Raw genomic sequence first — 15744 nt, forward strand, 5'->3', positions numbered from 1 at the left:
ACTGTCTCTCCCAGGGGCCTCGTGAGGAGGCATGAATAGGGCAGGTCTCCTGGCTCGTGGCTCTGTAATAGCACTGATCACAGATGTCCTGCACTTTGTCAGGTGCTTCTCTCATCCCCTATCTCAGTAAGTTTTTACTACCACCCAATAAATAAATGTGATTAACCCCATGTTACAGATGAAGAAATTAAGGTTCAAAGTTCAACACACGCATGTCCAAGGACACACAGCTAAGAAGTGGTCAGAATTCCCCACCCCGGTCAGTCTGACTCAAAGCCCAGACTCTTCCCACTACACTCCATTGCCTTCGTGTGAGCACATTCTCCACGTGGACGGGAGCCGAGACTCTTTCATATATACGCCTGGCCCAGCACAGACTCCAGTTAAATGTGGGTTCACGAAATTATTATTCCCAAGACTAAAGCCTTAAATGGAACAAAGAAGCCTATTTCATACAGATAGAAACTGCAATCCAACCAGAACATATAATAATCATGAGATTTCATGCTCCTAACAACATAACTTCGGGGGGGGGGTAATTAACAAACCCATAATCTAAGTAGATTTAATACATCTCTATCAGAAATGAACAGAACAAGTAAACCAGGAATTCTTAAACTTTTTGGTCTCAGGAACTCTTACCTTCTTAAAAATTATCGAGTCTTTTAGAAAGAGCTTTTATTTATATGGGTTTACGCCTATCAATATTTTTACCATCTTTAATATTAAAACTGAGGAAATTTTTAATATATTTACTAATTCATTTAAAATAACAATAATGAACCCATTATATGTTAACATAACAAATTTTTGTGAAAATATAATTATATCTACAAAACAAAAAAAAATTTACAAAAAAATGAAAGAGTGGCATTGTTTTACATTTTTGCAAATCTCTTTCATGTCTGGCTTAACAGAAGACAGATTCTCATATCTCCTTCTACATTTAATGATTTGTTACATGTTATTTTGGTTGAAGTATATAAAGAAAATTTGGTGTCACACAGAAATGTAGTTGGAAGAGGGGATTTTAATAGCCTTTTCAGATAACATGGATATTCTTCTTTGATACTGCAAAAAAACTGACATGTGGCAGTTCCTTAAATGTTGGTTGTAATGGAGACTCTGAATCCGTATCAGTAAACTTTTCTAACCAGTTACTTTAAAATCCATTGGTTTATCTTGTATTTTGAATGGATCTTCAAAGTATGTACAGTTTTGACCTTGTAGACTCCCTGAAAAGGACTTGGGGACCCTGTGGGAGACCTGACCACAGTTGGGGAACCAATGAGGTAGGCAACAAAAAAAGAGAAAAATGTAGAATTTGATCACATACTTAACAAGTTTGATCTACGAGGTATGTAGACCTTTGCTCACAACAAACCACGAATAAACATTTTAAACAAATGGTCCTCTCCATCAGCTGGGAGAAATGTGTGCCTGGACAGACTGCAGACGCTCAAAAATGGACAGATGCCCAGCATGCCAGGTGTTCTACCAGCTGCCTGGGCCCTGGAACAGCCTCATCAGGAAGAGGCCCCACATCAGAGTGAAGCCTCCTCCCTTCTCGGGCTGCAGCACCAGGGTAACCAAAAGGTCTGGCTTCAGAGGGAAAGCTTCCCTGAATGACTGCCCCGGGGCGCAGCCCCCCGCTGGGTACCATTCCTGTGAAGGGCTTCCCACCTCCATCTCATCATGGCTTCCATGTCAGGGAACATCGGGGGTCCCCAAGGCAGAGTGGCCAGGTAAAGACTGCCCATCCTCCTCTTCCAGGAGGTTTCCAGCCTGGCCCCTCTGCCCCGCAGAGGCCCTGGAGCTGTCAGGTACCCACTCACCCTGCTCTCGGACCATGTGCAGTTCTTACATAACCAGCAGCAGGAACAATGCCTCTCTCTGTCCAGCCCAGGCACTGGAACTCCAAGAACAGCACCGGCGACCAGCTGCCCAGGGAACCAGCACCTTGTACAACCACCTGGGGAGCTCCAACATCAGCCCCCTTGCCAGTGCCCAAGGCCACACCTCCCCTGGAGTGCAGAAGCCCTGCCAAGCCTGGAGGGGGGCTGACGGGGGAGCTGGAGTGCAGAGAGCAGAAGTGCTGCTCAGAGTCCCAAGCCAGAGCCAGAGCCAAGGTATCCGAAGGAGCTTTCAGAACACACCCCACATTTTTATCCTAAAGTCACAGATCCCTTGGAGATCTAACATTCCTAGGTGCCTAATTACGTGCTGACACGGCACAGGGGGCTGTCTTTCCATGCATCATTTTGTTTGCCACTCAGGATAACTGCTGAGGAAGATCCAGTTTACAAACAAGGAAGTGGAGGTTCAGAATGGCAAAGTACTTGCCCTCACGTGGATTTGAACCTGGCTTTTTCTCTCTGCAGAGTCCAGGCTTTTGCACCATCACGACATTACACTGTCTGACGCTACAAGGACCAATCCTTCGCTTCCTGAGGAGTCATCAGCAGAACTTCTTTGTGCTGGGGGTTGGGAGGGGAAAAAGGGGAAGGAAAGGTCCTCAGCCTGTTCCACCTGGACCCAACTGCGACATCAAAAGATATTCTATCCCACCCCCGAGTTCATCTGCTGAATTTTCTTCTGCCTCCTCTGCCTTGTATCTTCTTCTCACAACTACAGATCAGATGAAGCAGGGCCTACGTCTTTTGCATTTCTGTATCCCCATCTGTGTGTGTAGGTGCTCCACGTGGTGAATATTAAGAGGGTCGATCCTTTGCCTCTCGTCACTACCCCTGCAAGGACAGATCCCTAGGAAGCCAGAAGCCCTGGAAACATTCATGAGACTTGGAAGGCAGGGCAGGAGTGGAGGGACGCCAGTGCCCCAGCTCTCCTGCCCCAGAGCACTGAAGCCCTCCTACAAGACACCTCCCCAGCGTACCCTCCCCAGCAAAGGCTGGGAGGCCAAGTATCAGGCTAGGCTCTCAAGGAACCACCCACCCCAAAGCCTCTCGGCCAAATCTCCTCCCACAGGAAAGCCGATGGAAGGCAGGAACCAGAACAAGAAAGAGCCCCCAAATATGGAGCTCCTGAAGTTGCCTCCTTTCTGATGCTTCCCTGAGGCATCTGAAATATCTTCCTCAATTTCTTCCTCCTCTCAGCTACCAGAGAAGGTCCACTCTCCTCCCACTGCATTTCCTACCCTGGGTTGGAATTTATCATAGGGCAGAGTAGTTAAATCCTGGGAGCCCAACACCCAGATTCGAATCCCGGCTCCTTCACCTACTAGCTATGTGACCAAGGACCAGTTACTTCACCTCTCTGAGCACCCCACCGCCGTTAAGCCTGCAGACTCAGAATCCAGACGTCCCCATTGTATCTGGGCTCTGATTCTAGAACCAGACTACCTGGGTTCAAGTTCTGGCACCAAAGCTTACTTAACCTTTCTTAACCCCTTTCAGTACCTTTATCTGTAAAGTGGGGGTATTAATAGTACCTACCCACCTTACAGCACTGCTGTGTGAATCAAGTGAGGTGATTGATGCAATGTGCTTAGAACGGACTTGGCACACAGTAAGCACTCAATAGTAGTAGCTACATAGCCGTTGATAAGGTTGTAAAGTGCTGTGCAGTTTCTCTGGCACTTAGGAAGGACTCAGTGTATACTAGTTATGGTTATCTTCGCCCCACTAGGTTACGATATCCCTGGAGGTGGCTTTAGGGTCACATCCATCTCTGTCCCCCCAGCAGCCAGCAGGGCGTCCAGCTAGCACGGTGTCCAGTACCAAGGAAAAGCTCAAAACATGCATGAGGACTGAGGGGTAAAGAACTGCTCGCCTGAACCAGCAGGATGTGGGCAGCCCGGAGCCTCCTGCCAGGAGAAGGGAGAATCGAGGTGTCAGGAAAGAGAAAACAGAGTGGAGGGGGAAAGGCCGAGACGGCAAGATAAGCAAGTGAAGTGAGTGAGAAAAGGAACAGGAGAGGCTGTGGAGAAGAGAGATAAGGAGGAAGGACAGAGAAGGCTTGGGTCGAGGAAAATGCCGAGAGAGGTGAGGGATCCGCGGCGAGAGGCGCAAGGCAAGACCGCGGCTGCGGCAGGGGAGCCGTGATCTGGAGAGGGGCGCCCGAGCCGGCGCTGGGCAGGCGGTGCGGGAGCGGGGGGGAGGGGCCGAGGGGGGAGGGGCCGAGGGGGCTCCACCCTGCCGCCCTGCCGTCCGGAGATTGGCTGGGGCACGGCGAGGCCACGGCCGGAGACCAGAGGTGGGAGGCGCCAGGATCACTCTGTGCGCCCGGGAGCTGAGCGAAGCCTTCCACGCACTCGGACGACCTCGGCGGCTGCGGCTACCGGGGAGCGTCGTGGCGGCGGGAGCACGCGGGGCAGCTGGGGGCGCCGCGCGGTGAGCGGCGGGGGCTGCGCAGCGATGCGGGCGGCGGGGCGGGGCGCGCAGGCAGCCGCGCTGGCGCTGGCGCTGCTGCTGGGGGCGCTGCCCTGGGCGCCGGTGGGCGGCCAGGAGTACGACTACTACGGGTGGCAGACCCAGCCGCTGCACGGGCGCTCGTACTCCAAGCCCCCGCAGTGCCTCGACATCCCCGCGGACCTGCCTCTCTGCCACACCGTGGGCTACAAGCGCATGCGGCTGCCCAACCTCCTAGAGCACGAGAGCCTGGCGGAGGTGAAGCAGCAGGCTAGCAGCTGGCTGCCGCTGCTGGCCAAGCGCTGCCACTCAGACACGCAGGTCTTTCTTTGCTCACTCTTCGCGCCGGTCTGCCTGGACCAGCCCATCTACCCGTGCCGCTCGCTGTGCGAGGCCGTGCGCGCCGGCTGCGCACCGCTCATGGAGGCCTACGGCTTCCCCTGGCCCGAGATGCTGCACTGCCACAAGTTCCCCCTGGACAACGACCTCTGCATCGCTGTGCAGTTCGGGCACCTGCCCGCCACCGCGCCTCCAGGTAGCGCCGCCACTGCAGCCCCCGCGCGCTCCGATGGCCCTCGGAGCCCATGAGCTGGGCCCGGGACGGGTGCCATTCCCCTAACCCCTTAGCACAGCTCTTGGCGCCCCCCAGAGGTGTCACCCCCTGTACACACACATCCCCCTCCTTCGCTCAGCCTTGAGTACCCCGGGGACTGGTTCCCACAGCCTTCCCACTCCCCCGTGGACTGCCAGAATAGAGCCTCCCTGCAGCCCTGGACATTCCCACTGGTTCTCCCCATTCCAACTCCGTTCCTGACCATAGCGCCCACCTCCCCAAGCTTTGGGAATCTCGGGGGTGGCTCCAATGCTGTCCCCTCATCCTGGAGCATATGGATCAATGCCTCATTGCCTCTCTTACTCCAAGAATGCCTGGGGTCGCTAAACAATGCCTTTCACCTCCCCAACAATCCTGGACCCCAGGTCACCAATGCAAGCATCCTCACCCCATGTTGGGACCTTAGGAAGGGAGGAGGGCTGAGGGAAGGAATGTAGTGAAAGACTGAGGGCTAAGTGCACTCCTGGGCTAGGATTTCCATCCCCCCCATTTAGAGTGCCTGGGAACCCTAAATTCTCCCACTCTCTTCCCCAATTCCCCTGGCTGGGAGACCTCTCGGCAAAGCTCAGTGCAGAAGAAAGAGCAGATTGCCTTAGACGAGTTTCTTGTCTTTAAGCCTCAGTTTTCCCATCTGTAAAACAGGAAGCAACCCCAGATTCCTAAAACCTATAACATCCTAACTGCCACCTCCCACCCACCCCCAAGTCCCATTACCCCTAATTCCTCCCTAGTGTCAGTCTCCCCTTCACTATGCATCTCCCCACCCTTCCCCCATGCCTGCCAAACTCCTTCCAAGCAGAGTAACCAGGAGCTGGGTACCAGGTAGGAGGATAAACAGTGGCACTGAGCAGGAAAGCTTTGCCTAAGCAGTTAACATGAGAGTCTAAGGAGCCCCGGATGCTGGGACTTCCCCAAAGGGCAGCACTGCTCTTATTTTTTCCTATCTGACCTGGCTCCCAAAAAACAACTGGACATGAGCATGCCCACCCACCCCCCAGTGCTAACCTCACCCACGGTCCCAGCCCTTGAGTCTCTCCTGAGAGTCTCTGTTGAGTGGGGGTCCTATGACTGGGGAGTGTTGAGAGAAGGGAACGCCCCCCCACGCACACACACACATCCTTGTGTTGGAAATGGCACTGGGAAGCAGGGGACAGCCAGCTTAAGCAGAGACAGTGCAATCCCCAGCAGGGATTCCAGCTGGTTCCTTTTCTGGTTTTCTTAGAGCCCAAACAGTCTAGAAAGCAAGGAAATCCCAGGATTGGACTCCTGCCTGTTGGGGTGCCCACCTGGAGACAGAGCCACAAGACAGCAGAGGTCAGGTGCTGTGCAGTGGCCTCAGGACCAGAAGCAAAAGCATCCTGACGCGTTTGTGTGGCCAAAAGATAAAATTCAGGATGTCTCATATAAAAATTTTCCTTTGAAAAGTTCTGGCAGGGCTAAGCTGCCCACTTTATAGGGAGACGCTCCTCTACCACTGTCCCTGTTCTGCCAGCATCACTTGTTTACCCTCCTTCCTGGACCCTGTGTTCCTAGAAAGACCCTGCAAACTAGCGCTAGCCTGGGAGTCACCATTCTGAGTTCTAAGCTCAGTTCTCACTAGGTCTGCAGACTTGGGTAGCCACTCTGGGTTTCAGTTTTCTTTTCTTTAAAATAAGAACAATAATACCTACTTCACAGGCTGAGGACAAAACTTAGAAGACAGTGCACATCATGATTGCAGCTTCCAGGGTCATGGGCAACCCTGGACAGTTTGTCCCTGCACTGCCTTGTGTGTTTTCATCCTCACAACTACTCAGTGAACAGGTGGTGTTATCACTGCCATCATCCCATTTCCTGATGAGGAAGCGGAGCTTTGGCAGGGTGAGGTGGCTTGTCAGTGGGGGAGCCTGCACCGAAGTGGCTCTTTGGACTCGAATCCCCTCACCAGCCTCCCTCAACCCCACCCCTGCTTCTCTCTTCAGTGACCAAGATCTGCGCTCAGTGTGAGATGGAGCACAGTGCCGACGGCCTCATGGAGCAGATGTGCTCCAGTGATTTCGGTGAGTGTGGAGCCCACGCAGCCACTGCCCTCCTGCCACCCCCAGCCTTTCCTCCTTGACACACACTCGAACACACGTGCCCACACCCATCACTGTCAACCCTAACCATTGTTGCCTCATGGACCCCTTTTAGAATCTGATGATAACCATGAACCTTCTCTCCAGAGAAATGCACCTCTTTTTAACGTCATCTCAGGAGCTTCAGAAGCCCCTCAAGGCCTTGGTCCACAGGCCTCAGAAACCATCCTTGGCAGGGCTCCTGCAGCTCCCCCTTGGCACTATCCACAGAGGGGCCTCCAGGGCTGGCTTCTCTTTGTGGGAAGCAAGCTTAGCCCCAAGATTGATGTAGGTAGCAGCGGGGGAGAGATGGGCTCCAAGACGGAAGTGCAGCCCCCTCGTCCCTGGGCATCTCTACTGAGTGCCTGATGCCCTCTGGCCAGGGAGCTGTGGCCACCGCCCCACAGCCTCATCCTGGAGCCTCCCCATTCCTGGGGCAGCTGAGCCAAGTCCGGTCAGGCCCTGGCTCCTGCATAGACCACACAGCCCAGCATGCGATCTTTGCCAAGTCAGCTCCTGTCTTGTGCTTTGGCCTCCCTGTCTATAAAACAGAGACAGCAATGAAATCCTTACTTCAGCGGGTCTTGTATGTCATTGGTCTGTTTGGAAAGAGAATCTCACTATTGCAAGGTGTGTGTGTCCGAGAGAAAAAAAGAGAGGAGGTAGGGGGAGAACAAGAGAGAGAATGAAAGAGATTTTATACCAATTTCCTTCCCTGGGGGACAAAGTTATTCTCTGGCTTATCCCTGGCTGCTCACAGAGAGGGGGGCCCAGAGGCCTGAAGAAAGAGGAGACCTGCCCAAGTGACTCCCTCCCAAACTCAGGACTCTCTGTCCCAAACTATACAGGCTCTCAGCAGTCACCCTGGAGTGCCCTGCAGTCTCTCACCACTCTCACACTCACACGCCCACACACACCACAAACCTATTCTCATACACAAAATGCAACACCACACACACACTCCCACCCACACTACACAGTCTCACAGATTATAGTAGTGTGTTCACACCAGTAGTGTGCAGCACTTCCCAGCCCTGTGCTCGGTGATGTGGTGGGTCATGGTGGAGGGTTTACCCCATGGAAACCAGCGCATGCTGCAAAGCAGGCCCCCTCCCCTGAGCCAGCTGTCAAACACCAGCCCACCACTGCTCCAACCACAGTCACACCATGCGTGCACACACACACACACACACACACACAGACACTCCTACCCACCGCATACACACTCCACACGCCACATACACACGCGCAACCAAAAATCGTATTCAGAAGCATCTCCAGAAATCATGCAGTCCAGCCTCCCTCCATCACAAGGAGCCCTCTCCACCAAACCCTGCCTCTAATTGATCACCCACCCATCATATTTCCCTCCCTGGAGAGCCCAACACCCCGCTCCCCATCCCTGCACTTGGTGTCGTGGAAAGGCATGGGCTCTGGAGTCAGCCAGACTTCCAGTCAATCCAGGCTCTAGAATCTGAGCAGGTCACAACCTCTCCAAACCTCCTTTCTGCACACCCCCTGTACCTCCAGGATGAAACATGACAATGTCCATGAAAGCCCGGCATGTAACAGGAGCTCCATAAATATTAAAATGTACACATATAAGCTCCATCTCCCCAAGCCTCAGGCACAAGTACCAACTGTGGGGCCACCAGCATCCTGCCCATTCTCATGCTGTCCTCTGTCCACCCGCCACATACAGTGGTCAAAATGCGCATCAAGGAGATCAAGCTAGAGAATGGGGACCGGAAACTGATTGGAGCCCAGAAGAAGAAGAAGCTGCTCAAGCCGGGCCCCCTGAAGCGCAAGGACACAAAGAGGCTGGTGCTACACATGAAGAACGGCGCAGGCTGCCCCTGCCCACAGCTGGACAGCCTGGCTGGCAGCTTCCTGGTCATGGGCCGCAAAGTGGACGGACAGCTACTGCTCATGGCCGTCTACCGCTGGGACAAGAAGGATAAGGAGATGAAGTTCGCCGTCAAATTCATGTTCTCCTACCCCTGCTCCCTCTACTACCCCTTCTTCTATGGGGCCGCTGAGCCCCACTGAAGGGCACCCCTCCCACCCCACCAGCCAGCTGTGTCCTCACCCCTGGGGCACACTGTCACCTCCTGCCCCTGTGCCCTCGCCTCCAGTTCCAAGCTAACCTGGTCCCTGTGGGAAGGTGTTACCAGCACAGGCCCTAAGGGATGGGCATGGAGCCTGAGCTGTCCATGACCGAGGGCTTCTGGGATGTGTGGGCCTCTCTTACAAGCAGGGCTTTCTCACTTGGGAGGAAATCCCCAAGGTCTCAGAAAGTAGGAGGCAGGTAAGAGCAAGGGAAGGGTGGAGGGGCTCTGGGCCACCTGGGTAGTTTCTGGAGTGGACCGTGGTGTCAGCTCCCCTCTGCTGGTGGGAGGGCCTTGCCTGAGAGACGGAAGTCTTGATATGAGGCTGAGTTACTTGGAGGACAGCTCTCCACCCCCGCTGCCCCTTCATGTGTCCTCTCGTGGCCCCCAAAGGAAAGGCATGAGGGCCACGGCGCCCTGCAGCCACACACCCCCACTGCCCCACCTCAGCCTGGCTCCCGCCCCCCTGGACTGGACAGAAGCCCAGCCCAGACCCCTTCCCATAGACTTGCTTCTCGGGGTTCATTCTTCAGCCCCAACGTGTCCTTTGACCCTAATGACGAGTAAATTATTGCTACTGCTACGAGGCCATTGGTACTAGACTGGTGCAGGTAGGGGTTGGTTTTTAATTTTGTAAGTTTTTAATTAAATAAAACAACAGTTGGTTTTGACCAGGTGATTTCTTTGTTAGCCAGTTCCCCAGAGGTGGGGAGAGAGAGGTTCAGACAGGACTTTTAGAAAGAGCCCTTGTCGTAGCCCGTAGCCTGTCCACACAGACATATGCAGAATGCCTAAGAAGAACAATGCCTGTGTTTTCACAGGACCCCCCAAGAGCACACAGCAAGGGTCACCCTTCTCACCGCCACCACTAACAGGGATGGAGATGACCATCCTTTTGTCCCTGAGGAGGGCCAAGTTCCCCAGCCTGCTCCCACAGTCAGAAGGCTCCCACCATCCTGCAGCGTCTCCCCAAGGAGGGTGAAGCCTGCTCCAAGGAGCCCAAGAAGGCTGGGCCACAGGAAATACTCCAGAGCCAGAAGCCTAAGCATGTCACTCCTATCCCTTCAGCACTGACACCTCCAGCACTGGTCCTGACCTCCAGAAGCTGAGGGTATAGACGAGTGGTGCTCTCAGAGCACGGGTGTGACGCAGACGCTCAGGCCCCGCCCAGACCTGCAGTATCAGAATCTACATTTTAACTCATAAACCTTCTAATCATTTAAGGAGCTTCTCCAAAACACTGGAACCCACTCTAAAGCAGTTAAGCCCGAATTTCTGGAGGGTGTTCAGAAGTCAGCATTTCTAGATGCTCCCACGCAGCCTGGCTTCCTCCAGATCATCTAGACAAGCCCCCAGCTGAGGCCGCAGAAGGGTGAAGTGCTGAGGTTACCTCGGGCGGGAAGGGTGCTGGGCCTGCGTACAGGGAGGGGACCGGCTCTCATGCCTGAGGGGCTTCTTCAGTGAGCTCAGAGCCCACGGAGGCTGCTCCCTTGAGCTGGACTGGGCAGGGAGGGGAGAAGAGTTGAAATGGAGGCATCAGGCTGCTGCCGCCCAAGTGTTCAGCATTTGGAAGGGGGGGTGCCCAGAAAGAGTCCCTGGGGGGTTTGTCAGCAGCTACTGAGGGCCAGGACACGTGCCCAGAACAGGGAGCTGGGGACACCCCCGGACGGGCTTTGCTCAGCAGTGAGGGAACGGCTAGGATGCCAGGTCCCTTCCAGGCCGGCTGCTTCCAAGGCAATGAAGCCGTGTTCTCTTGAGGTGAGAAAAACCTTGGCTTCTGAGGCTCTGGGAGAAGCATGCTGCCTCAGAGAACCGGGAGGTCAGAGGGCCCGAAGCCTGCTCTGGGGCCAGTGTGAGCTAACAGGTGGTCTGACAGCCTGCCCATAAATCACCTCTCTGGGCCGTCAGGTGGCCTCGCCACAGGTCAGAAGCAGCAGAGGCCGGCTTGTTTCTCCTCACCTCTGAGGAAGCCACTGCCACCCACCCTCACCCAAAGCCTGCCCAGCCCACCTGGCTCCCTGAATCCGCCCCTTGTCTCCCAGCCTCCTACCCCGACCAAATATTTACGGACACTTCTACGGTCAACCAGGAGCAGGGATTATTTTTCCACTGAACACACAGGACGGGGCCTCTTCTGGCCAGAGCACAATACTGACCTCTGTCAGGTGCTGGCAGCCAGTGAGAGGGAGCAGACTGGGAGAGGCTCCCTCAGCCCAGCCCAGGTCACTCCTCACCCACCCCCACAGGGGTCAGGCCCTGCTCTGTTCACCGGCTCTGTCCCCAATATCTGTGTCAGACCCCAGCAGCCTCTCCCCTGGCACCAAGAAGAATCCTCCCAAAGACCAGGGAGGCCCTTCAAGTCCTGAGCTCACCCGTCATTGCCTTCAGCCACGAAACGCTCCCTCCTGGCTGGTCTGGAGACAGGCAGCTGCTGCTGCCCAGCGAGCATCTGGGCTGTGAATCAGTGAGCGATTGCATCTGACTGGGTGGAACAGAAACCCCAAGAACCAGTGGGGCTTCCCTACACAAGAAGTCTGGAGGTAGGCAGGTGGGAGGTCCATGCCCCAGACTCATTCTTTCTTCCTGCTCTGCCAGGGCATGGCTTCTGTGCTTGTGGTTACAAAATGGTGCCTCCTCCTCCAACTTCTCAGCCACACTCCAGCCAGCACGGCCCAGAAGGGCTAAGAGCAAAAGCAGCATGTCAGCTGCCTCTGGCCCTTTTGATCAGGAAAACAGTAATTTCCCAACAAGTCCCACCTGGTAGATTTCCACTTCTCGCTCACCAGTGAAAACTAAGTCACGTGGCCACTCCACGTTGCAAGAGAGCAAAGGAAGTCAAGTATTTCAGCAGGGTACAAATTCAGAGTTGTGATAAAGAACAGGAAGGATTTGGGGTAGGCTGCTAAACACTCAGGATGGAAAACCCAGTTCTGGGTTCCAATCCTGTGACTTAGTGACCGTGTGACATTAGGAACAGGGGCCAGCTCATGTTAAGTGGGAAATGTATGAAAAGTACCTGGAAACAATGCCCAGTATTTAGCAGACGTTCATTAAACGGTAATTAGTATTTTTATTAACCAAAGGCCTTGATCTAGCACGGTGCCCTCACATAATAGGTGCTCAATAAATCCCTCACTGACTTGTTAATCAACTAAGAGACCACTACTGATGGGAAGGCAGGGAAAAGACAGGAACATCTTATCTAAAAGCCAGAACTGTCACTTTCAGAAAGGGAATGGAAACTACAATTGGAGGTTTGTTTCAAAAAATATATCCCAGGTGGTGTGTAAGCCAGTATAGGGAAGAAGACATATAATACCAGTAATCAATAAGTATCAAGCCCATGCTGGGTGTCAGGCACTACTCAAAGCACTTTAACATTCTAATTTAAGCCTCCCAACAGCTCTTTGAGGTAGGTACCATTATCATCTCCATGTTAACGATGAGGTGGCTAAGGTTCAGAGAGGTTAAGGAACTTGTTGAAGGTCACACAGCTTGTACATAGCGGTGGTGCTAAGATTTGAGCCCATGCTCTTAACCACTGCACTACTGTCTGCAAGGGGGAAAGCCCAAGGACAGGCCAGGGGGATACAGGCAGCCAGACTTCTGCCACCCTGCCTCACAGGAAGATTTCTGGGAGCCGTGCTCTGATCCCACTACGAGGGCCCGGACAGCAGCCGAGGAGCCAGCCTCAGACTGTGGCTTTTCTCCCAACTTCCAGAGCAGCCCACCCGCCCCCCCCCCCCACACCCCAGCCCCATCAGCATTCAGCCTCTTGGGTCCCACAAAGGAAGCTCACATCCCACAACTGTTTGGTCGGCTGAAATCCTGGCTAAAGTTCACTCCTTGGGAAAGCCAACGTGGGGGGTGGTTGCTGCTGGAATGTGTGTGGCTGGGACCCAGTGTCCCAATCCAGACAGCAGGCTCTGCTGGGGCTGTGAAGAGAGCAGACGGCCAGGGGAATCGGGAGTCCCCAGCCCCCAGCTTTGCCAGAGAATGGAATGTGCTGCTCTGGGTGTTGAAACAGACCCAGCCAAGAAAGGGGAGTGGGGGCTGCTGGGAGCTGGCGGAGTTGGGGGGAGCTCCTGCCACAAGGCTGCCTCTGTTCCCCTGAAGGCTGAGCACACTTCGTTAGGGCTGGGGGTGGGCAGGCCCCTCCTGTTAGCTCAGTGGCTCAGAAGCTCCAGGAGCTAGTGGGGACAAGGCAGAACAGGGGGGAGGGTGACAGTCACGACTGCTATGTTCTCCCAAAGTTTCTCTTATGAGGCACCTATAGGTACCTGTGGCACAATTCACATCCCAGCCCCACAGCTTACCACCACGTTTCCCCAAAAATAAGACTGGGTCTTACATGAAGTTTTGCTCCAAAAGATGCATTGGGGCTTATGTACAGGGGATGTCACCCTGAAAAATCATGCTAGGGCTTATTGTCCAGTTAGGTCTTATTTTGGGGGAAACACAGCAGCTATGTGACCTGGGGCAAGTGACTTCACCTCCTCAGACCTCCACTTACCCATTGGTTAAATGATGTTATTAACAGAACCTAGCTTTGCAGACTGTCATGAGATTTAAATGAAATAACGGACTCAACACATTGCTTGGCACAAGTGCTCAATAAACATAGGTATTATTATCTTAGGGCCATCAGCTGTAGGATGGATGCTGGAGCCAGGGCCCTCAAAAGGAGTGCCTCGAAGGTTCCACGGAGACAAGGGAATAAAAATGGAGCTTTATTTGGCTTCAGCTCCAAGGACAAGGTAATCAAGGACCACAAAGATCCTAGAAAGCACAGCCAGTTCCAGGTCTGCCAGGGCCACAGGACGCAGCTCCCCACCACTACCAAACCACGAAGAGACAGGCAGAGCCCTCAACCCAAGCCAGGCTGTGGGAGCTGGCGGCCCGTCCCGGTCTGCCCCAGCAGGCACCAGGGTGTAGCTCAACCTAGCTGCTGTCCCCTCCTCCTGCATGCTTGGGAACTGGAAGGAATCTTTTAAACAGGCATCTGACTCTGCAGTGGACAGTGTCCTCCAGGCCATCCCACGTTCAGTCCTCTCTATGCTGTTGACCCCAGCCAGCCAAATATAAGGCACAATCCCATCCAAGTAAATCCTTCCATGGTTTCCTACTCCCCAGGTACCTGCTATTTAAAGCTGTCCATCCCCAGCCTGCTGTCACTGAGGCCCTCACATGCACCTCCAGGGGACAAGGAACTGGCCCCACCAGCTTCCCTTCTGTGGGGTTACAACCCCAAATGGTGGGAACCATGTTTCTCACGCCCGTGTCCCACGCCCCACCAGCTACTTGTGCTATAGGCTGCATTTCACCAACATTAGGCATTGTTTTCATTTTCTCAAAATAAAATATTGACTGCTTATTCCAACTGTACTCTGGCCTCTCTCTGAGATTCTTTCCTGAATAACAATCTCAGATTATTCTCTGGTGTAAAGAAAAAAAATTGCTGTTCTAAGCCATGCGGAGCAGAGTTATTTGTTCTTTCCCTGGAGACTGCCAGGATGATGGTGATAAGCTAGCGTTAACTGAGTGCTGTGTGCCAGGCACTACACTCCAACCCCAAATACACTATCTCATTTAACCCTCACAGCAGCCGATGAGGTCAGTGTCACTACCATGCCCATTTTACAGATGAGGAAAACAGCACAGAAAAACCCAGGGACAATGGCCTTATGGCAACTTCCATGGCATAGCTACAGCCGATCGCAGAGCAGGGGCAAGCATGGAGCAAGCCCACAGCAAGCGTCCACCTCTAACGCTGCCGGGAAGCTTGCTGGCTAACGCAGCCTCTAAGTCCCCCGTTCCATCTAATGCCACAGGGAACATGCATCCTCAAATGGAGAGTCACTTCCGCAGTGAGAGGCTGGACTGGGAGATCTCTGAGCAGACTTCCAGCTGACCTACGCTGACACACACTCTCAAAGAGAAGTGTGGGAACAGCCTCAGTGACCTCATCCCTAGGCCTGTGCTACACTGCGGTCCCCTTTTGCTTAAAAGCCGTTTCCCATTCCTCCATCTTCACCATTCCTCTGGCCCACCAGTCTGCTTTAATACTTTTTAAAGTGAACATACTCGTCTACAAAACCTGCCAGGACAAGGTCCTGCTGCTTCCTTGCCTCTCGGGCCCCTCTGGAGCTGCTGGAGCTCCCCCACACTACAGGAAGTGCCCACCTAGACCAGACCAAGGCCACAGCGTGCTGCAAGGACACCCTGGCACCTCAGTGTGAGGTGCACACCTAACCCCGACTCCCTCCCCTTTTCACTGCCCCAGGCCTACCATCTGGAAGGTAACAGTTCATATCCAGCCCTGTTGTACAAAGTACCACGCCAAGCCTTTCACAGACACTCCCTAACTTCCCTAGACCTCCATTTCCTTACCAGTAAAATGTAGAGACCAGCACCTGCTTCATAGGGCCATTGTAAGATTAAATGAAATGTGTGTAATGCACTTAGCACAGTGAGGGCACCCAGTCATCGCCCCACGTACCCCAGCTCTCAGAGAACTGCTTTACACCCCCCTCTCACAGCCAATCCTTTCTGGATGGCTC

At 53.8% G+C, this 15744-nt stretch overlaps 1 protein-coding gene across 1 annotated transcript; it reads left to right on the top strand.

Annotated features, from left to right (window-relative positions):
• Nucleotides 1-4291: 4291 nt before the first annotated feature.
• Nucleotides 4292-9855, top strand: SFRP5 (secreted frizzled related protein 5). Its single transcript, XM_081074069.1, has 3 exons — nt 4292-4902; nt 6942-7019; nt 8779-9855. The coding sequence occupies exons 1-3, from the start codon at nt 4374-4376 to the stop codon at nt 9123-9125; spliced, it is 954 nt and encodes a 317-aa protein (XP_080930195.1). The 5' UTR covers nt 4292-4373; the 3' UTR covers nt 9126-9855.
• The last annotated feature ends 5889 nt before the right edge of the window (nt 9856-15744 follow it).

This window comes from Rhinolophus hipposideros (genome assembly GCF_964194185.1).
Source record: "Rhinolophus hipposideros genome assembly, chromosome: 15".
NCBI classification, from domain to species: domain Eukaryota; kingdom Metazoa; phylum Chordata; class Mammalia; order Chiroptera; family Rhinolophidae; genus Rhinolophus; species Rhinolophus hipposideros.

Bases quoted from the DNA above. Each gene is read 5' to 3' on its own strand.
- SFRP5 (XM_081074069.1), top strand. From the start codon at position 4,374: ATGCGGGCGGCGGGGCGGGGCGCGCAGGCAGCCGCGCTGGCGCTGGCG. The intron at 4,903-6,941 runs GTAGCGCCGCCA...TTCTCTCTTCAG, and splicing joins GCCCGCCACCGCGCCTCCAG to TGACCAAGATCTGCGCTCAG. The intron at 7,020-8,778 runs GTGAGTGTGGAG...CGCCACATACAG, and splicing joins GATGTGCTCCAGTGATTTCG to TGGTCAAAATGCGCATCAAG.